Source organism: Cygnus atratus, chromosome 20 (genome assembly GCF_013377495.2).
Source record: "Cygnus atratus isolate AKBS03 ecotype Queensland, Australia chromosome 20, CAtr_DNAZoo_HiC_assembly, whole genome shotgun sequence".
Classification (NCBI taxonomy): Eukaryota; Metazoa; Chordata; class Aves; order Anseriformes; family Anatidae; genus Cygnus; species Cygnus atratus.
In genome coordinates, this window is record NC_066381.1 from 974,429 (window position 1) to 1,002,211 (window position 27,783).

At 64.0% G+C, this 27,783-nt stretch overlaps 1 protein-coding gene across 2 annotated transcripts; it reads left to right on the forward strand.

Annotated features, from left to right (window-relative positions):
• Positions 1–6,164: 6,164 nt before the first annotated feature.
• ELN (elastin) lies at positions 6,165–27,706 on the forward strand. Of its 2 annotated transcripts, XM_035559054.2 has the most exons (35): positions 6,165–6,256; positions 11,549–11,602; positions 11,979–12,005; positions 12,158–12,190; positions 13,468–13,512; positions 13,985–14,077; positions 14,452–14,511; positions 14,589–14,657; positions 14,741–14,791; positions 16,110–16,181; positions 16,327–16,353; positions 16,559–16,630; positions 19,511–19,552; positions 19,960–20,025; positions 20,308–20,352; positions 20,504–20,587; positions 20,672–20,731; positions 21,675–21,779; positions 21,862–21,912; positions 22,813–22,950; positions 23,036–23,095; positions 23,261–23,407; positions 23,520–23,576; positions 24,323–24,424; positions 24,621–24,674; positions 24,770–24,904; positions 25,000–25,047; positions 25,416–25,457; positions 25,759–25,803; positions 26,242–26,283; positions 26,370–26,396; positions 26,654–26,695; positions 26,830–26,859; positions 26,974–27,024; positions 27,121–27,277. In XM_035559054.2, exons 1-35 carry the CDS (start codon positions 6,178–6,180, stop codon positions 27,168–27,170), a joined length of 2,205 nt encoding a protein of 734 aa, XP_035414947.2. In that variant the 5' UTR covers positions 6,165–6,177; the 3' UTR covers positions 27,171–27,277. The 2 variants fall into 2 exon arrangements, with proteins under 2 accessions (XP_035414947.2, XP_050570688.1); XM_050714731.1 differs by lacking the exon at positions 19,511–19,552 and having other exon boundaries at positions 27,121–27,706.
• The last annotated feature ends 77 nt before the right edge of the window (positions 27,707–27,783 follow it).

Sequence of the window (27,783 nt, forward strand, 5' to 3'; positions counted from 1 at the left end):
GCTAAATCCTTCTGGGTGCACAGAAATGCTGCAGGCATAAACCTTACAGCTTAAAAGCAGAACACAAGAAACCACACCAGTATTTGCTCTTTCTTTCTTTCTTTCTTTCTTTCTTTCTTTCTTTCTTTCTTTCTCTCTTTTTTCTTCTTCTTCTTCTTCTTAATAAGTCTTAATTTGAAGCTCTGCTCGTGATTCTTGGGCTCTGACTCATGCTTGGGATTATCAGTGCTCTGGGAGCCATCGACTGGCATTTGCAGGGTGCGCTGGAGGGAGGGAGGCAGCCCAGCCCTGCCTGCTATATGTTTCCCCTCAACACCACAAGGATCTGGCTGCAAGATAATCAAGCTCCACCGCCTTTTCCTTAGGGCCCCTCTGTGCTACAGACACAAACTGGAGCGCAGGCAGTGTCTAAAGTTCATGTTCTGGCTGAGCATTACCAGTTACATCGCTGTGCTCGGTTGCCCACAGCTCACCTCAGTTCTCCCCTTCTGCATTGAGATTTTCCAGCCTCGGTCTCTGCACAAAGGCCATTTGAAGGAAAGTCTCTTTGAACATGCTTTGGCCATTTCAGAGTATGAGGGCAGGGAAAAGCAATATCTCCATAATAAACATACCCATTTTTCTTTCAAGGATACAAAACAATCTTCCAATTTTTAGGCGGCTCTACTGCCGAAACTGCTGGGGGTCAGAGCTGACATCTGGCAGGGAATCAGTCCTGACCGAGAACAACTGCGGAGTCTTCCAGTAAACACTGCGTTTCAGTTGCTGAAAGCTATATCCACCCAGGCACAGCATGCGTTGCAGTGATGGTACCTTTTAATCAACACTTGGAAAGCTCACGAGCAGCCTGAGGAAGGACAAAAACAGCCTCTTGAACGATCTGACCAAACGTCCCCGGCACAAAGAGGTTTCAGTGAGCGGGGTGCGCGCGGCCTGGAGTTACCTATCAGCAGCAGATGTTTAGCTGTCCTTGAGAAGGACAATGTGAATGAGATGTATGGAGCCAGGACCACTAAATCCCTCCTTGGCCAGCTTCAGATTATAACAGCTCAACGATACATCACCAAAGACTTCCCAGAACTACATAAATACCAAAAAGAATTCGATATAAATCATAGAAGGATTTAGGTTGGGAGGGACGTCTGGAGGTCTCCGGCCCAGCCCCTGCGCAAGCGGCGCTAGCTCCAAAGCCAGGTCACGGCGCTCAGCGCCTTGTCCAGGCAAGTTCTGAATATGACCAAGGATGGAGATTCTACCAACTCTGCAGCTCATGTCCCAGGGCAACACAACCCAAGCCTCACGGGTGCTGTGCGCCCAAGTGCCTTAGTGCAAGGAGACCTAGTCACCTGCAGGGAATGGAGGAGGAGATGTGAAAGAGAGGCGAAGCCTGCAGAGAAGGCACCTTCACAAGCATCCTCTGGTTGTTTGTGCATGGCCAAAAACGGTGCTGGGGTACGTGTCCGGCCTGGGCAATGAGGGTGTTGTCTCCCCTTCACCTCTCTCCCCAAGGCAGATCCCAGTGCTGCAGCCAGGTGTTGATAAATGTTCCTGAGAGACGTCAGGGTCCCTTCGAGGCCATGGGTGATTGATGCTGTTTCTTGCAGTCGTGCCAAGGCCGAGCACCCCACCACTGCATGTGGCTGTGGCTCCAGCCCTGAACCCACTGAGAAAGACCCCATGTTGGTAAAACCTTATGTTGGCAAGACCTCTTTCCATGACGACTGCAGGAAGTGACTGCTGGAGAGAAATGAGCTAATGGAAAGCTGAGACTGGGCACGGTATGGCTGGTCTCGTGTGGGCCCATTCGTTACATGATCAAACGCAGCACACGCATACATTAGGACCTTCCAGCGGCTGGCAGAGAGCCTGAGCCTGAGTCCCGGCACCCTCGGGCAGGGCTGGCCATGCTTTTCGTGCTTTGAGAAATGTCCGTGCACCAAAAAAGCATGGGGCATAGCTGGGAGCATGGCAATCCTACCCACAGTGTGCCCCAAAATGTGGCTCTGCTGAAACGTGTCTCATACTGCTCTAGGATGCGGATGGAGATGAAGACCTCCTCCCTGAACTATGCTTAGAGCAGCCAGTGGTGCTCTAGAAGGATGTTGGTGTTTTAACAGCAGCCAGGGCTCAATTTGCAAATTTTGTGAAGGGCCAGTGGGCTCCTGGAGGGCTGGAGCAAGCAGCAGGTACACCACCCCAAGCACACGCTGCAACCCGGCATCCCGCTGGTGGATTTCACGTGAAAATAGTGAAAATAGCTCTGAACAAGGAAGTTGACAGGTCTAAAGGTTTTGATTACCAAAAATTAGACTGAGCAGAGAGTTGATTTGATTCCCAGGTACTACAGAGCCCTGTCCAGCCTCACAACCTGCCTCCTCCTGCCCCATGCCTCGAGATGCATGTCTCTGGGATGCTGCAGCAGGCAGACTTACAGAGGTCTGCATTTCAGACTGTTTGGGATGATAACTCATTAGCTAGCAATTAACAGATGGTAAACCAAGGCATGAAAACATAAGGGTGCTTGCCCATGGGCGGAGGTGATGTCCCTGTCCCTTGCTGCTTGATTTCAAGACTGTAACACCGGTCTGGAAGATGTGGTGGCCAAACACTAGGCAGTTGCTCATCAGAGGGATGGGGAGGTGAAATGAAAATTTTAGCCTATATGATGCCAGGCAGGACCAAGCAGATGTACCAGCCTCAGTTTCCCAAGACAGCGGCAGACCCTGCTCAAGGTGATGCTGTTTGGACCTGAGCATCAGGGCAGGGCAGCAGCAAGGACATCCTCGTCCCCAGTCTCTCCCTGCTCCATGCCCTCTGGGAGCACGCTGGGGCAAACCCAGTTTTCCAGACCCAACTTCAGAGCAGATATGGTGGAAAATTGTGCTCATCATCACTCCTCACAGACCGTGGCCATCCTCCACAGGGGGGAGCAGCCCTCTGTCCCCCAGGTAGCCCTCGCTGTGCTGGCATCCAAACGTAGAGCTCTGGGCTCCTCCACCACCACCAGGTCTCCTCTCCCTCTAGCTGATGCAGTGCAGATCTTCCCGTGGGTGCTGCCCTGGGCATTGGGGGATATCCCCCGCTGCAAATACGTCTCAGGTTTGGATAGGGGAAAATGGCCTGACCCAGGAAGGACAAATCTCCATCCCTGCAGGGTCTGCAGCATCGGCTGGACAATGTTGGGTTTGCGCTGGGGCTGGACACCTCCGGGGGCCCCTTCCCCTGTGCGCCATGATCTGCCCTTCACACATAGCTTTCCTTTGAGCTATGCATCCCCTGTGCTCCGCACAGGCACCGTAAAGCCGTGTCACGCCCGCCGGCATCCCGGAGCGAGCAGCGTTTCCTATGACAACGCCGTAAACACGCGCGGCGCCGGATGCTGTCCCCCCGGGGCAGGTGCGGGGCTCCTCCGTAGCTATGGTGAAGGTGTGTTTACAGCGGTGTTTGGCCTGTCGGTGCTACCCCCGGGACAACTGGGGTGCCTGGGCGTGCAACAGCCGGGCAAGGCTGTTCGGGGCGTTAATGGGAACAGCGTGTGGCCCACGCCTGCTGGCTGCGGCGAGGAGACCCGCAGTGGGGACCGTGCGCTCGAGGCACCCCTGGGGCCGCCACCCCTCGGTGCGCCGCCACGCGGCCCTGGATGCAGTCCCAGGTACTCCTGCTCCAGGCGAGTTTTCTCACCCAGATATTGCGCTATGCAGCAAATGGCGTCTTTTCCACTTGGGCCCCTTGCTTTCTGCCTTCTCCCCTGCTTGTAGGAGTGTGCCCATAACTGTGCCTTCCTGGTGCTGGCCAAATTGCACAGCTTTTCCCCGACAATTTGCAAACTCCAATGAAAGCTCCCAGCCCTTCCCCGCGGGCAGCTCATGGATGGCTTGGCTCTGCCCTGGCCAAATTGCAAAGGGCTTGGATCCCAGTCCCCTGCATGAGTGCCAGGGGCGGGGAAAGCTTGCCTCGCCTCTATTCTTTCTAGGTACAAAACATGCTTTCAGAAGTTAGAGCCATTTCACTGGCAAGGGGTGGAAGCTGCTAGAGACATCCAGCTGCCCCAGTTACAATCCCCAGCAAAGCCACGTTCCCAGCCCTGCTCTCTGCATGTTTTGCAGATACACGTATTAGGGATGCGTCCTCTGGAGCCCGCCCAGTGCCACCAGGGTGTGCATGCCCACGGGTCATGCTGCTGCAAAGCTGCTCTGCACTGTTCCTCGCATCCATCTGTTCCTGGGCTGCTGCCCTTGCTGGAGCACAGAGAGCTTGTGTTTAACAACCGTGTGTCGTCTTCTTCGAGCACTACATCAATCAGCAGCAAGCATTCAGCTCAGTCAGCCCGGCTGTGCACCCTGCATTGTAGGGTGCTCCTTCACATCTCCCCTCCCACCCCCGAAACTGCAGCCCAGAGCCTCATGTGGGGCTGCAGGTGAGCACAAAATGGGTGCCTGTGCAGAGTCCCAGCAGCTCCTGCATGGCCCCCTGCGCCTTGACGTGTCCCAGCGCTGGGTGTGGATGACAATGTTTTTCAGTTTTCACCCCCTGGATTTCTGGGGGCTGCAGCCATCAGCACTTTCTCTGAAATAAAGTGGGAGCTGAGATAATGCAAGTGGCCGGGCCAGGAAGGGGAGCAAGGATTCAGCTCATGTCTTCAAGTGGGCATCCAGGCTGAGGACCTCGCAGCTCTCGCAGGGAGCCGGGTGGATTTGCAGATTATTTGTGCTCCCGAAAGTTTCCAAAGCCGTGGAGGGAGCACGTGGAGCTGGGAGCACAGGCCCACGGAGGGGTGCCGAGGGGGCATTTCCCTGCACCTGCTCTCTGTTCCCGAGCTCGTCGCAAGCACCTCGAGGTGCCCTGGTGCTGCGTCTGGGTTTGTGCACCGGGGTCAGAGCCGGGTCCAGCACAGCCGGGGCTGCACCCGGGGTGGGGGGATCGGCCTGGAAGGGGGGTACACACGCGGTTTTGACCGGGAGCAGCCACGCTCGGCTGCACGCTGGGCAAGAACCCCCGCGCCGGGGCCTGGGGGGCGCGGTGGCTGTCCCCGGCCGGGCCTCGGGGTGAGCGCTGTGTCCCCAGGACACCCCGGCTGGGGAGGGGTCCGGGCCGTGCTGTGCCCCCCCGGCCGGACAGCCCCGGGCGCAGACGGCTCGTTTTTCTGCGAATTCCCCGTTCCGTCCTCCCGGCGGACACCCCACGGCTGCCACCTAACGGCCACCGGGGTAAGAGCGGCGGGGACACGGCGGGCGGTGGCCGCGGCGGCGGGGCCGAGCCGAGCGCACGGCGGCAGCAGCCCGGACCCGCCGGTCCCCGCCGCCTCCCCGAGCCCCGGCACGGGCCCTGTCGGGGCCGGGACCCCTCGGGGAAGAGCAGGGGAAGTGGTGCCGGTCCCTGTCCCGGTCCTGTCCCGGTCCCTGTCCCGGTCCCTGTCCCCACCCCTGTCCCCATCCCCATCCCCATCCCGTCCCCATCCCGTCCCCATCCCCGTCCCAGCCCAAGCACGGCCGCTGCAGGTGTCGCGGGGCTGGGGACAAACAAGCGGGGACAGAGCTGGGAGAAACCCAACGCCACAACTGCGGCACTTTTCGGTCGCCCCCCGTCGGCTCGGTTCTAACGCCGCTCAGTCCCCCCGTTCCCCACGCCTGCCTTCCCTCCGTCCCCCTGCTGGAGACGGGTCCTCACCTGGCACCCGAGCACGCTCCGGGGGACGCTCCGGGCCCCCGCTGTGCCGGGGCAGCCCCCACCCCTGCGCCCCGCCGCTGGCCCGGTGCCACCCGGGGTGTGCCACCCCCGTGCCACCCCGGCCCGGCCCTCCGCTCCCCTCCGCGCCCCTCTGCTCCCCTCCCGCCAGAGGCTGCCTTGGCAGCTCCGTCTGCAATTTTGGCAGAGCCGCACCAGAATTGGAGAGAGCGGCGCGGGAGGGAAATTACACACACACACACACACAAAAAAAAAAAAAAAAAGAAAGGAAAAAAAAAAATACAGCCCAATAGCCTGGAGAGGCTCGTGTGTTTGCCCTTTCGTCATGACGTAGTGTCCTGTGCCTCTCTCCCCCCCTTCTCTCGTTCCTTTTCCCCTCCCTCCTTCCAACCCCCACACCCCCCCTTCCCCTCACATCCTTGGAAGCAACAATTAAGCAGCTCTGGGATAAAACACACTGACTGCGAGAGCACGGGGGCATTGCTTCAAGAGATGGCAAGGCAGGCAGCTGCACCCCTCCTTCCCGGAGTCCTCCTCCTCTTCTCCATCCTCCCGGCTTCCCAGCAAGGAGGTAAGGCAAGAAAAGGCTCCTTCCCCTTAGCACAGGGAGGCTCTGCCCGGACCTCCCCATCCTGCCCTGGCCGAGGAGGGACGGGCAGCCCCTGCCCTGCCTTGGGGACAACCGGAGGCGGCAGGGCAGCCTGCCTGGGTGCCACCTCCCCGAAGGGCTCCTTGCTCCCCGCATGCCATGCCCAGGCGGGGTGGGATGGCACCCAGGGGGAACGCACAGCTCTCCGGGGCGGCACTGCCAAGCACTTTCCAGGGGGGCTCCAAGGCGCCGCATCCTGCCCAGGCATTGGGGATGTGCAGGCAGGGTGGCCACCGCAAATGCCAGGGGCCGGGGGGCTGGCCCCCATCGCCCCCCCAGTGTGATCCCGGTGTGAGATGGGTGTGTATGTGTGTGCGTGCATCTCGCAGCCCATGCGTGCAAGCTGCTGCGCGGTGACCGTGGCAAAGCCCCCGGCTGGGCACCGCTGCAGAGCACCATGGCCCGAGACCCCAGTGCCTGGTCTGGCCCCTGCGCCGTCCTCTTGTGCTTGTGTCACCGGTGTCGGCGTGGCTGTGTATGTCCCCAGTGCCACCCAGACCCCGGCTGGGCAGCACTGGCCACAGGGGCTGGGTGACACCTCTGGCACACACACATGCACGTGCATGGGCTGGGGCAGGGAACAAAAGCCACTGCGTGCCGGGGTGCACACCCTGTGTCCTGCTGCACGGTGGGAGGGAGCCGGGGCAGCTCACGCAGCAGGTGCCTGCCCGTGGGACAGCTCGTGTTTCGTGGCAGGGCCGTGAGCACGCACCGGGGAGAGCTGCTCCCGGCACAGACTTAGAGCTGCCCACAACGGCAAAACTGGGCAAAGGGCTGTGAGATGGAGACGGCGTGCTTCGGGGTGGGACAGGCACCTCTGATGGGGCTGGGTTGAAGGGGGACAGTGCCCGTCTGCCTGCACGGGGAAAATGCAATGGAAAATGCAAAGGGGCAGAGGCAACAGCAGTGATGAGGACAGTGCCAGAGCCATTGCATGGGGCCAGCGGAGTGGGGACAAGGCACGGTCCTGTGGGCAGGGGAGGGCAGTGCCAGTGCTGAGCCAACCCCTGCCCAGGGCAGAGCCCTCAGGGCTGCTGTCTGCAGCCAGCAGCTCCATCTACCAGCGCCCTGCTCTGCTCCCAGGACCCTGGCCCCAGTCTGGCCTGTCCCCCGCCGTGCGCACAGGGTCATCCCCCAGCGGTGCTGAGCCAGGCACCTGTGGATCCAAGTTGCTGTCAGTGCCCGATCCTGAGTAGCTGCAGCCTGGGACCCAGGAGCCATCCCTGATGGGATGCGGCTCAGTCCTGGCCACTCTCCGTGCCTGGCAGTGATGCTCTGTGCTGGCTTTGCTTAACCGCGGTGGCTTTGCTCACCAGCTCTCATGCAGCTGCCATTTGGGGCAGTCTCAGTGACTTTGGCCCCATGGTGAGATCCCATAGCAGACTGTGAGCGTCTGGGGCTGCTGGCCCCACTCCAAACCCTGGCTCCCTCTGCAGGGGTGGTTGCTGCTTTGGGAAGCAGCTCCCCGAGGAGCTGGTGTTGGAGGTGGTCCCAGAGCTGATGGGGACACTGGAGAACATTTCCCCATGGAGGAGTGACCGATGTCCCTGCAGCCTGGAGAGCTGCTTGGCACTGGGCAGGCTCAGCTCTGCCCAACCAGCCTTGGGGGCCGAGCTGGGACAGGGTCATGGCCAGTGGCACCCACAAGGGTGGTGGGGGTGCACCCACCCGGAGGGGGCTCAACCAAGGGGGTGAGCTGGTGGCATTTGGGAGGCTCCCAGCGGTGGCTGGGGCTCAGCCTGTGCTGCTCTGCACCCCTCTGGGCAGCAGGGGTGTTCATGGGGTTGTGCATGGCCCATGGGACAGATTCAGGCTGCTGTAGGAGATGCCAAGTGCAGTGTTTGGAGGGGGGCACCCATCCTTCAGTGCTTCCCGGGGAGCGACACCCCAGGGAAGACAGAGGGACATGGGGGTCCCAGCCCTGCAGGTTCAGGGGCGCAGGAGTAGCTGGGCTGGGCGAAGAGGTGCTGGCAATGGGTACAAATTCAGCCCATGGCACCTTCATCTCCTCCAGGCCTGGCCCAAGCAAGGCCACCAGGAGAGTCTGTCAGAGCTCAGTCTGTGTCACTGTGTGTGCTGGGGACTGTCCCAGCTGCGATGGCATCTCCCCTCCCCGCCACCGCAGCGGCCTGGTGGGGCTGCTCCCTTTGCAGGAGCCCGCAGGGTGCGGGCTGTCCGCAGGCACCCGGAGATGAAAGCTGAGGCTCGGGGGCTGGATGGGAGCCAGGCTCTGGAGGCTGCCTCCTGCTCTCCCGTTAGTGCTCGCTCCCGCCCGGCCTCCCGAGCTGCTACCAGTAGGCTCGGGACGCGGCACGGCTTCAAAGTTGCCTGGAGACTGAATGTTTCCAAAACCCATTCTCCCAAAAAAGCAAACAGCAAGAGGGAAGCGTCTGCCGCAGTTGAGTGCTGAGCCTCCTGCGGGAAGAGGACGGGGGGGTCTATGGAGGCGCGGGGCTGAGGACACAGGGCAAGGGGCTGAGCTGCACTGGAGCCCAGGCTGTGCGCGCCCATCCTGTTGTGGGTCCTCAGCTGGGTCTTGGATGTGGGAAGAAATAAGCTGTTGAATACAGAAAACATCTGCATTTCTCACTTGGACTGGAATCTGCAAGTAACACTGCAGGTAATGGAAACAGGATAATAGAAATAGTGGTCAGAATGAAATAGTGCAGCTGTAGTAGTGACCAAACAGTACAGAAATATGGAAAAAAAAGCCCATTTTCTATAAACAACGCCCCACACCAGGTTCTGAAGCACCTCCATGGGTTATCCCCTGCTGCAGCAGGGACTGTACATTCATATGAAAATTCTTGGAAAGCTTTGGAAATAGAGCCCTGGGGTGCAGGTCCAGCCAAGCCCTAACACTGTGGGGAGAAAAAGGGGATGTGGGAGAAACCCTCCCTTCCCAGCCTGCCAGCAGCCTCTGTGCAGGAGCAGACACAGGGCAGGGACCCTTCCGCCCCAGCAGGGCTGTGACTCAGTTTCCCCATCCCCGATGTGCCAATGAGGGCAGAGGGCCCCCATGCCAGGATCTGACCCCGAGCCGGGCAATGGGCAGCACCTGCCTCCTCCCTGCAGGGTGTGGGACAAGTGCAGCCACGGTGTTACAGCCCTGGAGCCATCCCCGTAGCCCTGTGTGGCCCTGGTGCAGCAGCGCAGGGTGCGTGGGTCCGGCCAGGGCACGGAGCTGACCGCGTTTGGTGTCAGAACTGGCCGGGAGCAGTATCCTGCAGGGCTCCTGAGCAACAGCCTCATCTCCCCCAGATCCACACGGCCGTCCTGGCTCGTGCCAAGGCAGGTGGTCCCCATCCACCTCCTGACCTGGGCATGGAGGGGGCTGGTGAACCCCCGGACACCAACACCTCCTCTTTAACCCTCCAGAACATGCGTGGCCACAAGGTGCTGGGACTGCGTGGAGCTGAGATGGGAGAGGCATGAAGGGCTGAGCACAGCCTCTGCAAGCCCCCTGGGGAGCCCCAAGGCAGGTGTCCCCTGGGCCTTTATGTCCCCGCACACCCTGGGAGGACTGTGAGCTGCACAGCCTCCTCCCAGCTTCGCCGGGGGGCTCTGCCAGGCAGCAATGGGGCAGGGGGCCAGGGGCTCCCCAGGGCGCCCGGCATCCCCCCTGCCAGCACCAGGGTGCTGCCTGGCCATGGGGACTGCTCCTGGGGACGCTGCGGGGGGCGTCCACACAGCCGGCCGTGGCCACCCCCTCACGGCGGGGCGGGACGGGGAGGCTGGGCTGTGTGGATGATGTTTGGGAAAAGGCAAAGGAGCTGGGCTTTGTTTTTCCAAACTGGTGGGGGGGGGGGGGAGGCGGGCGGGGGAATGTGCCGGGAAAGGGAGCTGCTCCGTAAGGCCTGGCCGGCTGCCGCCCGGCTGGGCTGGGCTGGGGCGGCAGGGCGAGCCGGCCGGTCAGCGGGGAGAGCGATGACCGAGAGCGGCCGCTGCACTCCGGGGACGCCAGCTGTGACGGGGCCGGATTCGTGCCCCGAGCCGGCGGTTTGGGGATGCGCGAGGCCAAATCCCACTGCTTGGCACCACTGGGCACGTTGGCTGGGCGACACCGCTGTGTGTGTGTGTGCACGTGGGGGTGCTGGCGTGGGGAGCTCCGAGCCCGACGAGTCCCCTGACATGCACGGGGATGTTGGCACATGTCCTCCACGTGTGTGTCCCGGCACTCATCCCTCGCCTGTGCATGCATCCCAACGGGGGTGCGCGTGTCCTGATGCCTCACCCGTGCCTGTGTGCCCCCCGAGATGAGCACCTGTCCCCGTGAGGCAGGGATGGGGCTCTGTCTCTGGTGCTCCGTGTGGTGGAGGACACTCGTGAGCAGGGTTCAGGGGACACCCTTGTCCCTGCCATGCCGGGGGCTCCACGTACAGCACTGGGTGTCCCCCCTGCTGGGTGCCAGCTCTGCCACCCAGCTGCCACCTGTCCCAGGGCTGTGCCACTGCCTGCACCCAGCTTCTGGGGTTCCGGGTGCCCCCTGGCCACTGTAACCTTCAGAAACCCCCAGATCCTCCTGCCAGCCCTGTTAAGAGTCCCCCACAGCCCTGCCAGCCCCACCACAAATCCCTTTGCAAGCCCCCCAGTGCCAGAAAGCCCTGCCAGAGGCAGAGTATCCCCTGCACTGCGTCCTTGTACCCCAAACCCTGTCTCTACCCCATCCATTGCCACGATGGAGCAGGGACCATCGATCTGCCGCACGGTGTCCTGCAGGAGACAGAGCAAGGGCTAAGCCAAGCACCCCAAAAAGCATCACTGTGATGTCTGAGCACCACCGCTGAGCTCCAGCTCCAGCTGCCTGCCCTGGAAAGCGGAGGGGCCTGGGAGCTTCTCACTGTGCAGGGACGGACAGAGGGACACAGAGCTGCCGGGAGGTGGTTCTGGAGACGGCACTGGCTGGGTGTTGGGATGGGATTTGGGCAGCAGAGCCGGATCCCAGCCCACTCTCCCCCCCGGTGTAGGGCCAGATCCTGCAGCCACCCCGCCAGACCCTGGGGCAGCTCCAGACCCCATCACCACCGTATTGCTGGAGAAAAGGAGATGTGTAAGGAAAGGCAGCTCCCTGCCCTCGGCTCTTGCCATGGGGCTGTGCATCCTGCCTCATCTGGACAGAGCTGCACCCGTCCCGGGGGTGCCCCCCCCCCCCCCCGGTCCCGCTGGACACACAAATCCCTGTGGGGGTTTTAACGAGGGTCTCTTCTCTTGCAGGGGTTCCTGGTGCTATCCCGGGAGGGGGAGTCCCAGGAGGAGGCTTTTTCCCAGGTAAGGGGACCTGGGCAGTGTGGGGGCATCACGGGGATGGGCAGGCCCTTGGGGGGGCACCCAGGGCACCTCTGAGCGCAGCAGAGCAGGACCAGGGCACTGGGACACCCTGTCCTGGGCGGCTGCAGCACCACGGCATGGGGACAGGGCTGTATCAGCCTTACGCTGGGGGTCACCAGCCCAGGGCTGGCATCTCCACAGCCCTGGCCACATAAGGGAAAGGCCCAGGGTGACAGCCTGTCCCCAGTGCTCTGGCTAAAGGCCTGGGGACACCACAGGGGACACCCCATCTGCTTGTGTCCCCAGACCCCCAGCGTAGGCAGGGCTGGGTGGGAGCTTGCAGGGGTGGGTGCTAAGACTGTGTCGTTGCTCGCAGGTGCTGGGGTCGGAGGTTTGGGAGCAGGTGAGTGCCGGGGACCCTTCTCTGGGGTGGGGAGGGGGTGACAGGGCAGAGGCTCAGCCCGTCCCACCCGGTGTCCCCATCCTGGGATGCCTGCAGAGGGGACACGCTGCAGGGAGGGGCACATCTGACCGCTCTCCCTCACTCTCCCCCAGGGCTCGGGGCTGGAGGAAAACCTCTCAAACCAGGTAAGAAACCTTTCCCTCATCTCTCGCCGACTGTGCCAGCAGCCAGGATGCAGGAAGAGGCCGTGGGGACGGGATGTTCCCCGGCACCTGCCCACGCTTTCCGCCCTGCCCTGCTGTGCTCACCAAGCTCTCGACAGCCGCAAGGGCTCCATGCGCCTTCATCCTTGTCCCCAGCTTCAGCGTGCTGCCACCCCTTCTCCAGCTGTCCCCAAGCCCTGGTCCTCAGGTGTCCCCTGCCTGCCTGCACTTGTGGCTGGGCAGCTTTTGCTGGGGATCGTTTGGCCCAGAGAGGAGGGGACAGGCAGGGCCACCACTAGGACAGGGAGGGGATGCAGGCAGGAGGACGCACAGCACTGGGCCTTTTGGGGGACTCCAAGCCTGGGGCAGGTCAGGGAGGTGCTGGGGCAGCATGGACCGGTTGGTTTGGTGCTGGTGGAGATGCCCAGAGCCCTGTGGCCTGGGGGAAGGTGCTCTCGGATGGGGACTGCTGTGCCTGGGGCAGGGTGCGCCGGCCTCCTCGGCCCAGCTCCGCGCCGCAGGAGCGCCAGCCCCAGGCGGGGGCCTGCAACCTCCGTTTACTCAGATTTCAGCTCGTGGAAAGAAAAACAAGGCCCTTTATTTCAGCGTAATTAAAACCAAACGCGGTGCAGCCGCGAAGCCCCAGCCGGAGTGGTGTCCGCGCTGTGAGCCAAAGGCAGTGGAATTTGCGCCTGGAGGGAGCGAGCGCTGATTAGCCCCAGATGTTGGAAGGCAGCGCTGGCCCAGCCGGAGGGACTCATTCCTCAGCCTGAAACATTTCAGCTCTGTCCCCTCGTGGCCCGACGGGGTGGGGGGCGGGCGAGGCGGAGCGGAGTGGGAAGGGACAGCGGCAGTGATCGGGTGGGGACGCGTGCCCCATGCCACCATGGCCGGGTCCCGTCCCCGTCCCCCATGCCTGTCCCTGGGGGTGTGGTGGGCTGGGAGCACCGGCAAGCGTGGCGAGACCTCTGGAGCAATCTGTCCTGCCAGGATGGTGCAAATGGGGGTCTCCCACTCAGCTTTTCCTGGTGGGGAACCATCCTGTGCACATCCCCATTCAGCACAATGGCCGGATCCTGTCCTCCCTGCTTCGCACAGGGAGCAAGGAATGGGGTGGCTGGCAGGGGAAGCCCACAGCTGGGTGCTGGAGCTGTGTGGGACAGGGACGGGCAAGGGTGGCAGCACCCCAGCCCCTTCCCTGTCCCCGTGCAGGTGCTTCTGCTCCCCCCCAGCCCCCCTCAGCCCGCTTCTCTTTCCAGGGGTCGGTGGCCTCGGGGGACTTGGCCCTCTTGGCCTCCAGCCAGGTGAGCATGGACAAGGACTGTCCCCAGTGCAGTGTCCCTAGAGAACCACGCCAGGGACTGCGGGTGGCCCATCCCCATCGGTTATAGGGCAGTGAGGCAGCTCCACCACCACGTCCACCCACGTGGGCAGGCTGGGCAGCCCCATGCAGCAACAGGGGAGGGGGCCCTGTGTCCCCGTGGGGTTGGCAGCAGGGTGACAGTGCCCTCACGTGGCATGCACAGCAGTCTGAGACACCACAAAGTGCCTGGGCGGCAGGGGTGCAGAGGGCAGCAGGATTTGGAGGGGATGTAGAGAGAAGAAGTGCAGGGCACAAGCCAGGCCGGCACCGCAGAGCTGTCCCCGCGCAGATGCCACCTAACCCTGCCTTGCACTGCCTCATGCCAGCTCGCCACCCCTCACCGCCACCGCAGCCTGGGGGTGCAGGCACCTTCTTGCTCCCCAGGGCTCACCCTGCCCCTTCTCCCCTCGCAGGTGCTGCAGGTCTGCTCCCAGGAGGTGCCTTCCCCGGGGGCGTCTTCCCAGGTGCTGCATCCGCGGCCGCTCTTAAGGCTGCTGCGAAAGCTGGTGAGTGCTCAGGGTGCCTGCTGTGATGCTGGGGGGCAACACTGGGCTTGGGCATCCTCAGGGCTCTGGGGCTCCCCTCTATGCCCAGCCTTTCCTGAGGATGGGGGGCTGGAAGCAGGAGATGCTGCTCTCTCTGCCAGCCCCACCTGGTGCCTGTTCTTGTGCTGAGAAAGGGGCTTTGGTCAAGCTGGAGCCTCCGGGAGCATGAAGCCCCCTGCCCTGGGACTGGGTCCCTTGCCCAAACCTGGGGGACCCATCTCCGGTGCTCCTCGGGGTGTCCCCTGGGGCCATCCCTTCCTTTGGCACCTCTCCGGCCACCCACAGCCCAAAGGTGGCATCTCACCCTGTGCCCTTCATTTTCCCAATGTCCCCAGGTGCTGGTCTTGGTGGTGTGGGTGGAATTGGTGTTCCTGGAGGCCTTGGGGTCTCCGCAGGTAGGAAATGCCCCGTCCCCACACCCCAAGCCTGTGGCAGCGCTGTGTGGGTTCTCAGGGCTCTATGCCACCTGCAGGTGCTGTGGTGCCCCCGGGAGGGGTGCAGCCTGGGGTCGGTGCGGCAGTGAAGCCCCCCAAAGTACCAGGTGGGTGCACAGCCCAGAAGGGGCTGGTGGCGGTGGGGAACGGCTCCGGCTGGGGGCTCACCGCTGCCTTTCTCATCCCGCAGGTGCTGGCATCCCTGGGGCCTTCCCAGGCGGCGGCGTGCTCCCTGGCGCAGGTGAGCTGGGGTCCCTATCCTGCAGCAGCACCCCGACCTCTGAAGGGGTCCCCATCCCATGGGAACACCCCATCACCTGAGTGGGTCCCCATCAATGACAGTAACCCAGCCTGCAAGGGTGGCCCCATCCCTTTGCATCATCCCAACATCCGATGGGGTCCCCATCATGTGGGAACACCCCAGCTTTCAAGGGGAGCCCCATCCAACAGCAGCACCCATCCCTTGAGGGGGTTCCCATCCCATGGTGGCACCCCAGCCTGCAAGGCAAAGCCCTTCCAAAAGCAGCACCCCAATCTCTTGGGGTTTTCCTATCCCACAGCAGCACCCCAGCCTCCAAGGGGGTCTGCATCTAATAACATTGCCCAAACCTCTGAGGGTGTCCCCATCCCATTGCAACACCCCAGTCTCTGAGGGGATCCCCACCTACCAGCAGCACCCCAATCTCCAAGGGGGTCCCCATCCCAAGGCAGCACCCCAGTGGCTGACCCTCCTAGCTGGCATCAGTGGTCTCATGGCCAGCTGTGCCCTGGCCTCATGTCCCCGTCCCAGTGTGCTCAGTCCCGCTGGGACACTGCTGCCAGCCTGCCTGGCTGTCACTTTTCCTAAAGTGGCATCTCCGTGGTGCCAGAGGCAGGGGCCCATGGGAGCAAGCGGCACCAGCACGGGACATGGAGCGGAGCTGGCGCAGGCCATGTGGGGCCGGCTTGCCCGGCCAAGGGCTGTGGGGGGAGGAGACGGGTGGCGGGGGCAGGAATTCCTCACTGCAAAGCAATCTGGGGAGGAAAACTTGTGAAAACAAGATGTTTCGACATTGTCAGAATGGGAAGTGTGTTGTTGCTGGTCAGGAATGTCCTTCCATGTCTGAAAATGCGTGAGTTATAATGAAAGACATTTGTAAAAGGGGGGGGCTGGAGAGAAAAATACAAACAAACAAAAAAGAACAGCCCAAGCACTGTCAGGCAGAACAGCGCCCAGCAGCACTGTTTTTCCCTGGTTGCCTCTGGAGGGTGAGGGCTGGGGGGGGGCAGGACCCCACCTCCAGCCTGGGGGGGGCTCGGGTGCCCCACGGCTGGGGCTGGCTGCGGGGAGCGCGTCCCTTCCGGCTGTGCTGGTGCTGGGCGCAGGGCGTCCCCGCACACCCCTGGGTGCTGAGCCAGGGCAGGCTGGCAATGATTTGGGTGGGGTGGGCGGTTGGGTCAGGGCAAGAACAAGGTCTGGAGGTCTTTTCCTTTGCACTGAGCCAGAGAACATGGGTCTGGGGTACCAGCAACACCACGAGGCCCCACCACGCTCACCCGTCCCCTCTGCTCCATCCCAGGTGTCCGCTTCCCTGGCGTAGGGGTGCTGCCTGGCGTTCCCACTGGCACCGGCGTCAAGGCAAAAGGTCCAGGTACGTCCCTGCTCCTCCGCGCACGGCAGGGTCCAGGGCTGTCCCCAGGCCACCCCCCAGGCCGACCAGGCAGGACATCATGGGCTGTTGTGGAGTCCTGGGGACCAGCCCCACGACTCACGGGGGCATTTGTGTTTCTCCCCAGGAGCAGGAGCCTTCGCAGGAATCCCCGGTGAGTGTCCCCTCTCTCCCGCCTGTCCTTCTCTTCCTTTCCAAGCTTCTCCATCACTGCCGTGGCCTCCTCACGCCAGAAGGTGCCTCAGAGGCTTCCCAAGCCGTGGCTGGGGACCCGGGGTGCCACAGGCACCCCCGTCTCGCAAGGTCTGGTGGCAGCCTGGGCAAGGGCTCCAGGTGAGCGTCTGCTGTTGGCTTTGCAGGACTGGGAGGCTTTGGAGGCCAGCAGCCCGGAGTCCCTCTGGGGTATCCCATCAAAGCTCCCAAGCTCCCAGGTAAGCGGCCACAGCCAGCAGGGGTGCGGGTGAGGGCCCCGAGCAGCGCCAGGGGGACCCCACGTCCTCACTGCCCCGGGCTGAGCCCCGGTGGCCCTGGGTCCCCCGGACCCGGCAGTGCTGGCGCTGGTAGGGGACAGCAGGACGGAGCTGGGCACCGCTGGGCGGGTGATTCCAGCTGCTGCCCACAGTCCCGAGGGCAGATCCTGCCCGGGGCTGCCGCTGCTCCTGCTCCCAGCCCCAGGGTGATGCTGTGCCTTCCGCTGGCTGCCAGGCGCGCCAGGGACAAGCAGGTGTGCTCTGGGGATGTGCGCTGGGCAAGGTCATCCCAGGCTGGCTCCACAGCCCCCTCCTGGCACCAGGCACATCTTTCCAGGAATCCTCTGCTTCCTGTGGCTCCTGGGGGCCAGGGGATGTGCTGGGCATCACCAGACGCTCACCCAGGCTGAATGTCCCCTCTCGGGGACAGCTAACCAAGGCCACCACCAGCAGGCTGGCAGTGGGGACGGAGCACAAGGCAGGTCTCCCTCCTCACTGCCCGCAGAGATGATGCTCAGCCCCAGCCCAGGGGTGCTCAGCACCCCTTTCCCAGCCTGTGCTGCTCCAGTGGCATCTGTCACCTGTCCCCACGCTGGGTGCCAGACCTGTCTGTCCCCAGCCAGACGTGCCCGGCAGGGACAGCAGCAGGATGGCAGTGCCAGGTGGCAGGGACCGGGTGGCACAGCCTGTCTGGGGATGCCAGCAGCTGGCGGGCCCACCCCGGTGACATCCAGAGCAGGAAGAGGGGAGCCAGATCCGGCCAGGGATCCGCATCCCTGGGATGCCAGAGTGAGAGGAGGTCCACGGGCTTTATCCCGGGGTGGAGCCCACCCCGGGGCACACATCCCTCCCCACCACGGGCGCCAGACCCAGCAGCTCCGCCGGCTTCCCCCGCCAGGGCCCACGGCCGCGAGCGGCAGCAGAAATACTTGGCCAGCACCCACTTCCTCCCGCAGAGGCTTGTTACGCTCGTTAGGGCGACCCAGCCCCGCGGAGATCGGATGCCGTCTGGCCGCCCGGCCCCAGACTGCCTTTCATGGGGTGCCTGGTGCGGGCACCTGGCCACGTCCTGGCGGCCCTGCCAGTGGCCTGCAGCCCAGACGGGGCTGACCCACTTTCTGGGGAGCCGCCGTGCCTAAATCAGAGGAGGGAGCCCCACCAGCAGCGAGTGGCTGCGTCGCCCCTCTCCCTCCCTGGGGACCCCTGTCCCTGTGGCTGCAAGGCAGGCAGTGGCGGTGGTGATGCCACCCCTTGCAGGGTGCAGTAGGATGGCGGTGCTGTCCCCCAGTGCGGTTTCAGGTGCCGGGTGCATCCCTGTCCTCCCCGGGATCCCTCCTTGTCACTCCCCAGAAGCTTGGGGACACGCTGGGCTGGCTGTCACAGCTGTCACGGCTCTTGGTTTGAGCAGGGCAATGCTGCAGGTGGGCTTGGGTGCTGCTGAAAGATGTGTGACACGTCCCTGTGTCCCCCGTGTCCCCTGTGCTGCATGCCGGAGCTGGTGAGCCCAGGGCAAGAGGGTACGAGGGGAGAGCACCGAAAATGACACGTTCAGAGGAAAGTCTCCTTTCTGGAGGAATTGCTGAAAATGCCCCAGGCAGCTCCCGCTCTGGGCTGCCCTGACTCAGGAGGGATCCCCAAGGCCACCCCACTTTCTGGGGGCACAGGCTGATGCTGTGGCTGAAATCAGGGTCCCACCTGGTGTCATAGGGAAGGGAATGGTGCCCCAGAGCCCAGCCACACCAAGGTGGTCTCAGGGCTGGGAAAATCGGTTCCCATGCCAGCCGCTGCGTCCATTGGCATTGGTGATGCTGGTGGCCGTCCCCGTGCTGGCACCAAGGGGGTGAGCACCAGCCAGGTGGGTGGCAGTGGCTCTGCGGAGCTGGGCTTGGACCAGCACAACCCCTGGAGTCCCAAGGGCTTGGACCTTAGGTGCCACCTCCACGGGTGTCACCCAGTCAGTGTCGGGCAGCTCTGGGGCAAGCGAGACGCTGGTGGCGCCAGGTGCCACTGGGGACCCCGGGCACGGCTGCCGGCTGCGGAGCCCATCCAGCCTCATGTGGCACCTGGTGGAAACGGCTGGCGGGGGGGGAAATGTGGTGCGCACATGTCACTGTGGGAGGGGATGCCTGCAGCAACGCCTTCTCACGAGCATCCTGGCCACAGGCGCCAGCCCTGCCCGTGGCTGGGGAGGTGGGTGTCCGCGGGGCACCCCCGCCGTGTGCGGCCCCAGCTGCCACCAGCAGGGATGCGGCAGCTTGTCCCTGCTCCTTGGGCTGCAGCCACCGCCGTGCGGAGAGGCAGGCATCCCCGCACTGTCCCATGCGATGGGACACCGCTCTTTCGCAAGGAGCCATCTCCCCGGCCACGATGTTCCTTCTCATAATCCCCCCCCCCCAGTCCCTTCTCACCGACCTCCTAATGAGGTCACGTATCAGCAGAGGCTCCCAAGCCCTGATTCCAATTAAAGCCTCGCGTTTGGAGCTGGCCTTGGCGTAGCCAGCTGGGTACGGCTCTCGCCGCGGGGCTCCTGGGGGGCCCCCTGCTGAAGCGGGGTCACGGGAGGCTCCGGCAAACACACGCTCATGTTGGAAACCAGCTCTGCGTGCTGCAGCCCTCGGCACGGGGCTCACTTCTGGAGCTGCTGCGGAGAGGGGCACCTCCGGGAGGTCCCATCACGAGGTGGGGGCGCACCCCAAAAAAGACTTTCCTGACTTGGAAGGAGCCCCAGTGCTGAGGGCTCGCCTTGCACAGCCGGCTGGCAAAGAGGGGCTACACCGCGGGGCAGAGGGGGCACAGCCACCGGCAGCCAGGTGCTAACCAGCTGCCTTCTCTCCTCTCCAGGTGGCTATGGGTTGCCCTACAGCACTGGTAAGCTGCCCTATGGTGAGTGCTCATAGCCCTTGCTCCACGGTCGTAGCTGCTCACAGAGCCTGGGCTTTGCGAGGGGCACCCTGACCCAGGGCAAAGCGACCCACGCTGGGTGGGGACGCGGGCAGGGCAGAGGGACGGGGATGGCGTGGTGCCCACGGACACCCCCCCCCCCCATCCCCTCGCTGGGCATCCCGTGCCATGGGGCCAGCAGCCAGCAGCTCTCGGCTCGTGCTGGCTAGGGTATGTCCTGTGCTGCAGCCAGCTCTGCTCGGGGAGGTTTGAGGCAGCATCTCCAGCCTGGGGCTGGCTTGGGTGTCCCCAGCATGTCCCCAGATGTGGGGCTGGAACTGCTGTCTGCCTTGCCCCCTCTCTCGAGAGCCAGATGCTGACCTTGCTGTGCTTTCTCTTTGTGTTTGCAGGTCTTGGACCTGGCGGGATAGGAGCAGGACTTGGTGCTGGAAAGGCTGGGTACCCCACTGGGACAGGTACGGCCCCTTCCCCAGCAGTCCTGGGGGGTGGCAGGGACCCGCAGAGTATGGCAGGGGGAGCAAGCACCCCCTTAGCTTCACCGGTCACTGGATGGGATACTCAGCACTGTCTGGGGGCCCCAGGGTGGCCAGAGAGGGGCTAGGAACAGCCTGGGGTGGGCTGTGTCACCTCACTAAGGAGAGGGGGCAGCTGCTGGTGGGAGGCACCAGTCCCCAGGACTGGGGGGGCTGTGCTGGGATGGCCACAGGTCCTCAGCATCTCCTCGTGTCCTTCCCCAGGAGTTGGAGCACAGGCGGCAGCAGCAAAAGCGGCAGCTAAGTACGGTGAGTGCCCTGTACAGTTAGTACCCTGTTGTGCTCCGTGGGCACAAACGGGGCCCGTGTCCCTGCCTGGGTGGCTGCTGTCCCCCTCCCAGGCTGGGGGGGACTGGTGGTGTCCCCTCCCCGAGCTGACGTCCCCTTTTCCCCCCCTCAGGAGCTGGTGTCCTGCCCGGGGCTGGCGGCATCCCAGGGGTGGGCGGCGTGGTGCCTGGCGTCGGCGTTGTCCCAGGAGTTGGAGGTGAGGCTGGGCTCAGCCCTGGGGTGCGAATGCCGATGTGTCCCCCCATCCCACACCCCTGACTCTCTCCTGCTACCCCGGCAGTCGGAGGGCCAGCGGCTGCAGCAGCAGCAGCGAAGGCGGCAGCGAAGGCAGGAGCCTACGGTGAGTCCCTGCTCTCAGCAGGGCTGAGCAGTGCTGGTGTGGCTTCGCAGGGTGCTACCCTCTGGGATGCTCACCCAGCCCAGGCTCCCGCATGGCTCCAGCGTCTGCATGCCCAAGCTTGGGGCGAGTTGATCCCCTCTGCTGAGCCATTGTGGGCTGCAACCCCCCTCCCCCCCCCCAAGGCTGCAGGGGGGCTTTCCCCCTTCTTGCAGCAGCTTGGCATTGCAAAGCCTCCGCTGCCTGCTCTGAAGGACGTGGGGACGTGGCAGGTCCAGGCTGTGCCGCGAGGCAGTGACGGCTCCTGCAGTCCCGCCGGGAGGGCGTCTGCAGCGAGCCATGGCTCGCGAGCGGAGGGACAAGCTCGGCTCTGCAGATCGCATGCTCGCTGCTCCCCTTGTTGGCAGAGGGAGCCGGTTTCGCAGGAGCAAGCACGCGCTCATTGGAGCATCCAGAGGAAATGCGTCAGCCCCGGGAGCAGCTGGGATTTACGAGCCCGTCCTTGGGGGACCTCGGGGTCCCGCCAGCTGCCACCAGCTCTCGAGTGGCCACATGGGCTCCCAGGCTGGGAGCTGGGAATCCCCTGCCCGGGTGCGTGCGTGCGGCAGGGCCGTCGCACATCCAGGAGTGGAAGCATCCTGGGGCTCGGTGCGGAGCAGCGCAGCAGCCAGTGAACATCTGCTGCCAGGGGGATTTGCTGTTACTGGAAGCCCACCCCACGCCCGTGCCTGCTGGGCAAGTGGGAGCGCATCTGCCCCGGCCTCTGGTGCACCCCAACCCTGGGGGATGCGCATGCGGGCACTGGTCCCGTAGCAGGTATTTTGGGAGGTGCTGAGCCCGTTGATGCTCCAGCCTCTGGCTTTGCTTGAGGGGTCCACAGCCACTTGCTCTGGGGCCGGCAGCATGGGGCATTTTGGGGTGCTCTGACTGCTCTGCTTCCCTCCAGGTGCAGGGGTGCTGCCCGGTGTCGGCGGTGTGCCAGGCCTTGTGCCCGGTGTCGGTGGTGTCCCCGGCTTGGTGCCTGGTGTCGGAGGTGTCCCCGGGGTGGCAGGTGACTGTTCCTGTGAGTGCTGTCCCTGCTGCGGGTGGCACGGGGGCAGGTGGCTCAGGGTCCCTCTCTCTCCTGTCCTCAGGAGTTGGAACGCCAGCGGCAGCAGCAGCAGCAGCAAAGGCAGCTAAGTATGGTAAGTACTGTAGGGGGCAAGGAGACCCCCGGCCACCCCATTATCCTGGGGACCCCTCTGTGGGACTTGGGGTGCCACCAGGCAGGTGGCTCTGCCCTGGAGATCGCTCCCAGTGGATCTTCATGTGGAAGCATCCAGGCACTGGATGTGCCCAGCCTGGCTCCCAGCTGCTTTGCCTGGGCTCACCTTTGTCCCCTGCCTCTGTCACTCCCCAGGTTTCTGCAGGCCATGATGCCACTGGTGTTTCATGGGGGTGAATGGATGAGACCAAACTGACTTTCGTTGTTTCTTGTCTGAAATTTTTGGTTTTGTTCCAAAAACCAGTAGGATCCGGCAAGCACCCCTGACTTGGTCTAGCAGGACCACGGTCCCCAGCAGGGACTGACACCCCAGCACCTCCCGCAGCAGTGAAGCTGAGAGGCTGAGCTCGGAGAGGAGGCGCAGCGGAGGGCTAAACCATTGCTGGCCATTTCTTTCATTTGTTTTCTGCATCATGCAGAAAGAAAATAAAAAGCAATAAGTGGATGGGATTTAGGGAGAAAATTGGCAATCTTCATGGCCCCTGCTCTCACACACCAGTAAGCTTTTCATTGCTGAGCTTCTCCCTAAATCCCAGCACTTCCAGGTGGCTACTGAGGGCCACCAGCCACTTCTCTGTGCCCTGTTGGGCTGAAAGGCTCCATCTCCTCATGCCGAGGATCATCTGGAGCCCCCTGTGGCATCGTCCCCCATGCTGGTGACTTCCCAGCCTCTTGGGTGACCCAGCACCAGGCATGTGTCCCAGCCACCTGCAGGGATGAGGCAGGGGGTGCTTCCCCCCATGGCATGATGGCAAGGGCAGACCTCCCTCCCTGTCCCATGGCTCAGCCACTCCAAATTCTCTCCTCTCGCTGTCTGCAGGAGCCGGCATTGGCGTTCCCGGTGTCGGTGTTCCTGGTATTGGCGGCGTGCCTGGTGTCCCTGGTGTGGCTGGTGTCCCCGGCGTGCCTGGTGTCCCTGGCGTGGCAGGCGTCCCTGGTGTGGTGCCTGGTGTCGGAGGTGAGCGAAGGGGCTGGGGACACAAGGGGACAGCGTGCTGCTGGCCTCTCCGCTCCCCCTGACACCCTTCCTTCTGTCTTCACAGTGGGTGGCCCAGCAGCTGCTGCTGCTGCAGCAAAGGCTGCAGCGAAAGCGGCCGCATTTGGTGAGAGACCTTTGTCCTTTGTGCTGGGATGGAGGGAGGGAGGGAGGGGTGGTACAAATGGCCGGGGCGTGGGGCTCAGCCGCATCCCTGGTCCTCTCTGCAGGAGCAGGTACCTGCCCGGGGCTGGTGTGCTGAGGGTTGGTGTAATGAGGGTTGATGTAACAGGAGCTGGCGTGCCCGGAGCCGGCGTTCCTGGAGTTGGAGTACCTGGAGTTGGAGTGCCCGGAGTCGGTGTGCCCGGAGTCGGTGTGCCCGGAGTTGGTGTGCCCGGAGTTGGTGTTCCCGGAGTCGGTGTGCCCGGTCTGGTACCTGGTGAGATGCTCTCTAAGGGATGCTCAGGGATGTCTGCGGTGGTGCTGGCCAGTAGGCACTGGCATGGCCACTGCAGGCCGTCGCTGCCCCTCACTCTCCCCCTCTCCCCCAGGAGCCGGCCCTGCTGCCGCCGCTGCTGCCAAAGCGGCCGCCAAAGCAGCCAAGTACGGTAAGACAGGCTTGCTCTGGGGTTATCCCGCACGTCCTGCCTCCTGCCACCTCCCCGCCCCAGGCTGCTTCCCCAGCTGGGGCTGAGGCACTGCATGGGGTCCCCATGGGTCGGGGTGAGGGGTGAGAACTCTGCGTGGGATGAGGTCCTGGCTGTGCCAGGGGATGCTCTCCAGAGAGTTGGTCTGCATGGAGGCCTCTAGGTCCATCATCCATGTGCCTTCTCATACATTCATCCATCCACCCTACATTCTACTCACACATCCACACCACCATCCCCTCATCCCCTCATCCCCTCATCCATCCACCCATCCACCCATCCATACCTCACTTCCATCCACCCACCCATGCACATCTCGTTCCCTCCATTCACCTCACCACCCATCCATCCATCCACTGTCCACTCCACCATCCATCCATCCACTATCCACTCCACTGTCCATCCCACCATCCATCCCACCATCCATCCACCATCCCTTCTACCATCCTTCCGCCATCCCTCTGCCATCCCTCCGCCATCCATCCACCATCCATCCCGCCATCTATCCCACCATCCATCCACCATCCATCCCAACATCCATCCCCCCACCCACTCCACCATCTATCCCAACATCCATCCCACCATCCATCCCACCACCCCTCCCACTGCCCTCCCACCTGCACCATCCCTCCACCCATCCCAGCCCTCTTGCAGCCCCCGTCACTCTTCCTGAGCTGGAGCCCCAGTCCTTCTCTTTCTTCTTGCAGGGGCAGGTGGTCTGGCTCCTGGCGTGGGTGGCCTGGCTCCTGGCATAGGTGGCCTGGCTCCTGGTGTGGGTGGCCTGGCCCCCGGCATTGGAGGTGTCCCAGGTGAGGCAGGCGGTGGTGGCAGCTGGACTGGCACTGGGACAGGGCTGGGGCTCCTCGGGCACCTCGGACTACCTTGGTGGTCTCCGTCAGCTCGGGGCCATCTGTTGGTGGATGCCAAGGTGGCAGGGATGGGCTTTGCCCAGCACTGCTGGGGAGGCTCCCCCCAGGGATGCTGACCCTTTTCTCGCTGTCCCAGGAGTCGGAGGTCCGGCAGCAGCAGCAAAAGCAGCAGCCAAGGCAGCCAAATACGGTGAGTACATCTCCACACAGGGCAAGCGGGTGCCGGCATGGCATTGCCCCAGCCCCACGCAGCCCTGGGCTGTCCCCTCACCCCCTCTTCCACAGGTGCCGGTGTCGGAGGGGTGCCAGGCGCAGTGCCCGGTGTTCCCGGTGTGCCAGGAGTGACACCCGGCGTCGGCGGCGTCCCTGGGTTGGTGCCGGGCGTGGGGGTACCCGGTGCTGGCGTTCTCCCCGGGGCAGGTGAGGGCAGCACTGCATCCAGATGTGGGGGGTGGGTGGGATGGGGAGGTGTGGGGGTGCCTGTCCTAAACACGGTGCCCTCATTTGCTTTGCAGGCATCCCCCAAGTAGGGGTGCAGCCAGGTGCTAAGCCTCCCAAATTCGGTACGTATCGCTGCCACCCATCCCCAGCCCGCTCCCCCTTGAGCACCCCGTGTTGATATCGGGGTGCTGGCCACTCTTCATGTCCCCACATGCCCTGCGGAGCCCTGGGCATGAGGGGGTGGCGCGCTCACCCCTGGGTGCAGAGCGCTACCCGGTACGGTGGCTTCCCCCCACCTCGATCTCCCCGGGGACATTTTCCTCCCGCTCTGCACTGCCTGCAGCAAGGCACCACGCAGAAGGCCTCCAGGTCTTCCTGCTCTGGGGGAGGTGGGATGGGTGCCACGGCCACCCCTGGGGGTTCACTGACCCCCCCCACAAGCTCCCCGTGCAGGCTGGGGGGACGTGGTCTCACTGCCTCTCTCTGACAGGCGTTCCCGGAGCCGGAGTCCCAGGGGTTGGTGGCATCCCAGGTGGGTGCTGTGCGGGCAAGGGGGTGCTCCCCCAGGGCATGGGGCTGCATGAAGAAGGTCTGGGCTTGTGTGGGGCTGGGTGAGCAGCAAGTTGGACCCTGGGCTGGTGCTGGAGCTGCAATGCTCCCTGCAAATCCCCCCGCCACGTGAGCCAGGAGCGATGGCAAGGCCAGTGCTGCCATGCCCAGTGTCCCTGGTCCCCACCTCCCACCCCGGCCCAAATCCCTGGGCACAGACCCCACAGCCCCGCGCTGCGTCCCCACGGTCACCTGGGAGTGCTCACCCAGGCTCCTCACCACAGGTGGCCTCGGAGTTGGTGGCCTCGGAGTTGGTGGCCTTGGTGCTGGTGAGTGGTGCCGGTGGGCTCGGCGCTGAGGGTCCCGGGGACAGAGGGGTCTGTGCAGGATGCCGAGAAGGAAAGGGCATCGGGGGGATGCAGGAGATTCAGGGCCACTTCTGTCCCCTCCTGGCTGTGGCCCTGTGGGATCTGGGGGAGCAGTGCCCAGCTGGGTGCTGTCCCACCCCGAAGGGAGCTGAGGCACCTCTGCGGTCCCATGGCGTGTCCCCACCCCGCTGTCACCGTGCCCTGTCTGTGCCTGCCGCCTGCCCAGGGGTACAATGGGAGGGGACGGCCCCCACCAAGCAGGTACCAAGGGCCCCAGCCCCAGCGTGTCCCAGGCTGTGGGGACAGGGGATGGTACAGCACAGTGTCCCCAACACGTGGAGACACCCGGGGACCCTCTGGGCTGGTGGGGGGCTGCACTGACACCCACCTCTGCTGCAGGGCTCTTGTATCCAGGAGCTGCTGGAAAACCTCCCAAGCCAGGTAAGGAGCGGGGACAGCCCTGGCCAGCGGGGTGACGTCCCTGTCCCTACGGCCGCCACCCTCACCGGGGCTCTCCCTTCCCGCAGGTTTTGGTGTTGGGGGGCTGCAGCCAGGTGAGTGCCGGGGCCAGGGGCCGGGGTGGGACCCTGTCACCGACCGCACTGCCCTGCTTGCTGTCCCCACCCCGCTGGGCACGCCACGGCCTTGCGGGGCGCACTGAAGCCGGACGGGCACCCAGGGGTGCTGCTGGGGAGGGGGCTCTTGGGGCAGCTCACGCCCAGCTCGCTGCAGGCTTGGGGACACTGCAGCCACGCAGGGCTGGGGTGGCAGTGCTGTCACCGGCTGTCACCGGCTGTCACTTTTTCCCCAGGGGCTGGAGTTCCCGGCTTTGGCGTGTCACCGATATTTCCAGGTACCTTCCCCTGTGTGCCCTGCCCGTGGGGACACGCGCAGCCACGGGGCACGGGGACATGGCCACGGGGAGCGGGGCCAGGCTGGGCTGGGGGCACGGGGCTGAGCGTCACTGAGGCTTCGCTGTGCTTTCAGGTGGGGTCGGCGGCCAGCTGGGATTTGGCGGTGAGTGCGCCCCAGCCACGCGGGTTGGGGACAGTGGGCTGGGGGTCACCTCCTCCCCAGGGGGCACCCACGGAGCCCCCCACCCCGCTCAATGTCTCGGCCTTGTCCCCACAGGGAAGCCCCCCAAGACCTTCGGAGGAGCCCTCGGGGCCCTGGGCTTTAGAGGTGAGCTCCGCCGGGTCCCCCTCACCCCTGCCCGGCTTCCAAGCCCCCTGTCGGGGTATGGGGGGGCTGAGCCGGTGTCCCCCCCCCCCAACCCAGGTGGAGTCGGCTGCGCACAAGGGAAATATTGCGGGAGGAAGCGGAAGTAACCGCCCGCCCCACCGATAACCTCATGAACTTTGGTGCTACTGCATGGTCCAGAATGTAAATCCCCAGCCCAGCTGAGACCCCCCCGGCCCCCCGGCCCCACGCTCCCGGGAGGGACCCCACAGCACGGCAGCAGCGCCGGGGCCTGCCCCCACCCCGGGAGTTCTCCCCCCGACCCCCCCAGGGAGCGCAGAATAAACTGCGGGGAGCAGCTGTCCCCCTTGGTGCTATCGCTCCCTGCGGGGGGGGCTGGGACCCCCCCGACACCCCCTGCCCCGGTGCTGCCCCCCGGGGTGAGTGGCGAGAGCTGACCCCGGGGGGGGCAGGCCGAGCGGGGGGCACGAGGGGCACCGGGGGGGGAAGGAGGGAGGGAGGGAGGGGGTCCCGGCGGCAGGGGACAACGTGGGGGGGCTTGTCCCCGCCAGCCTGCGACCCCCCTGGCTCCCTTCATGTTACTCACTTTGATATAACTGGGTGGGACACCCTACGCAGAGAGAATCGCTGCCAACAGACTAATAAAGGACAAGTTTTTAAAGGACTCTGCCTCCGTCCTGCTTCTGTGTCCCCCTGACACCCCCCGTGGTGACACCGGGGACGTGTGTGGTGACAGCCGGT

Coding starts and splice junctions, on each gene's coding strand:
- ELN (XM_035559054.2), top strand. CDS start 6,178: ATGGCAAGGCAGGCAGCTGCACCCCTCCTTCCCGGAGTCCTCCTCCTC. Junction 16,182..16,326: donor CGTCAAGGCAAAAGGTCCAG/GTACGTCCCTGC, acceptor GTTTCTCCCCAG/GAGCAGGAGCCTTCGCAGGA. Junction 24,675..24,769: donor AGCCAAGGCAGCCAAATACG/GTGAGTACATCT, acceptor CCTCTTCCACAG/GTGCCGGTGTCGGAGGGGTG.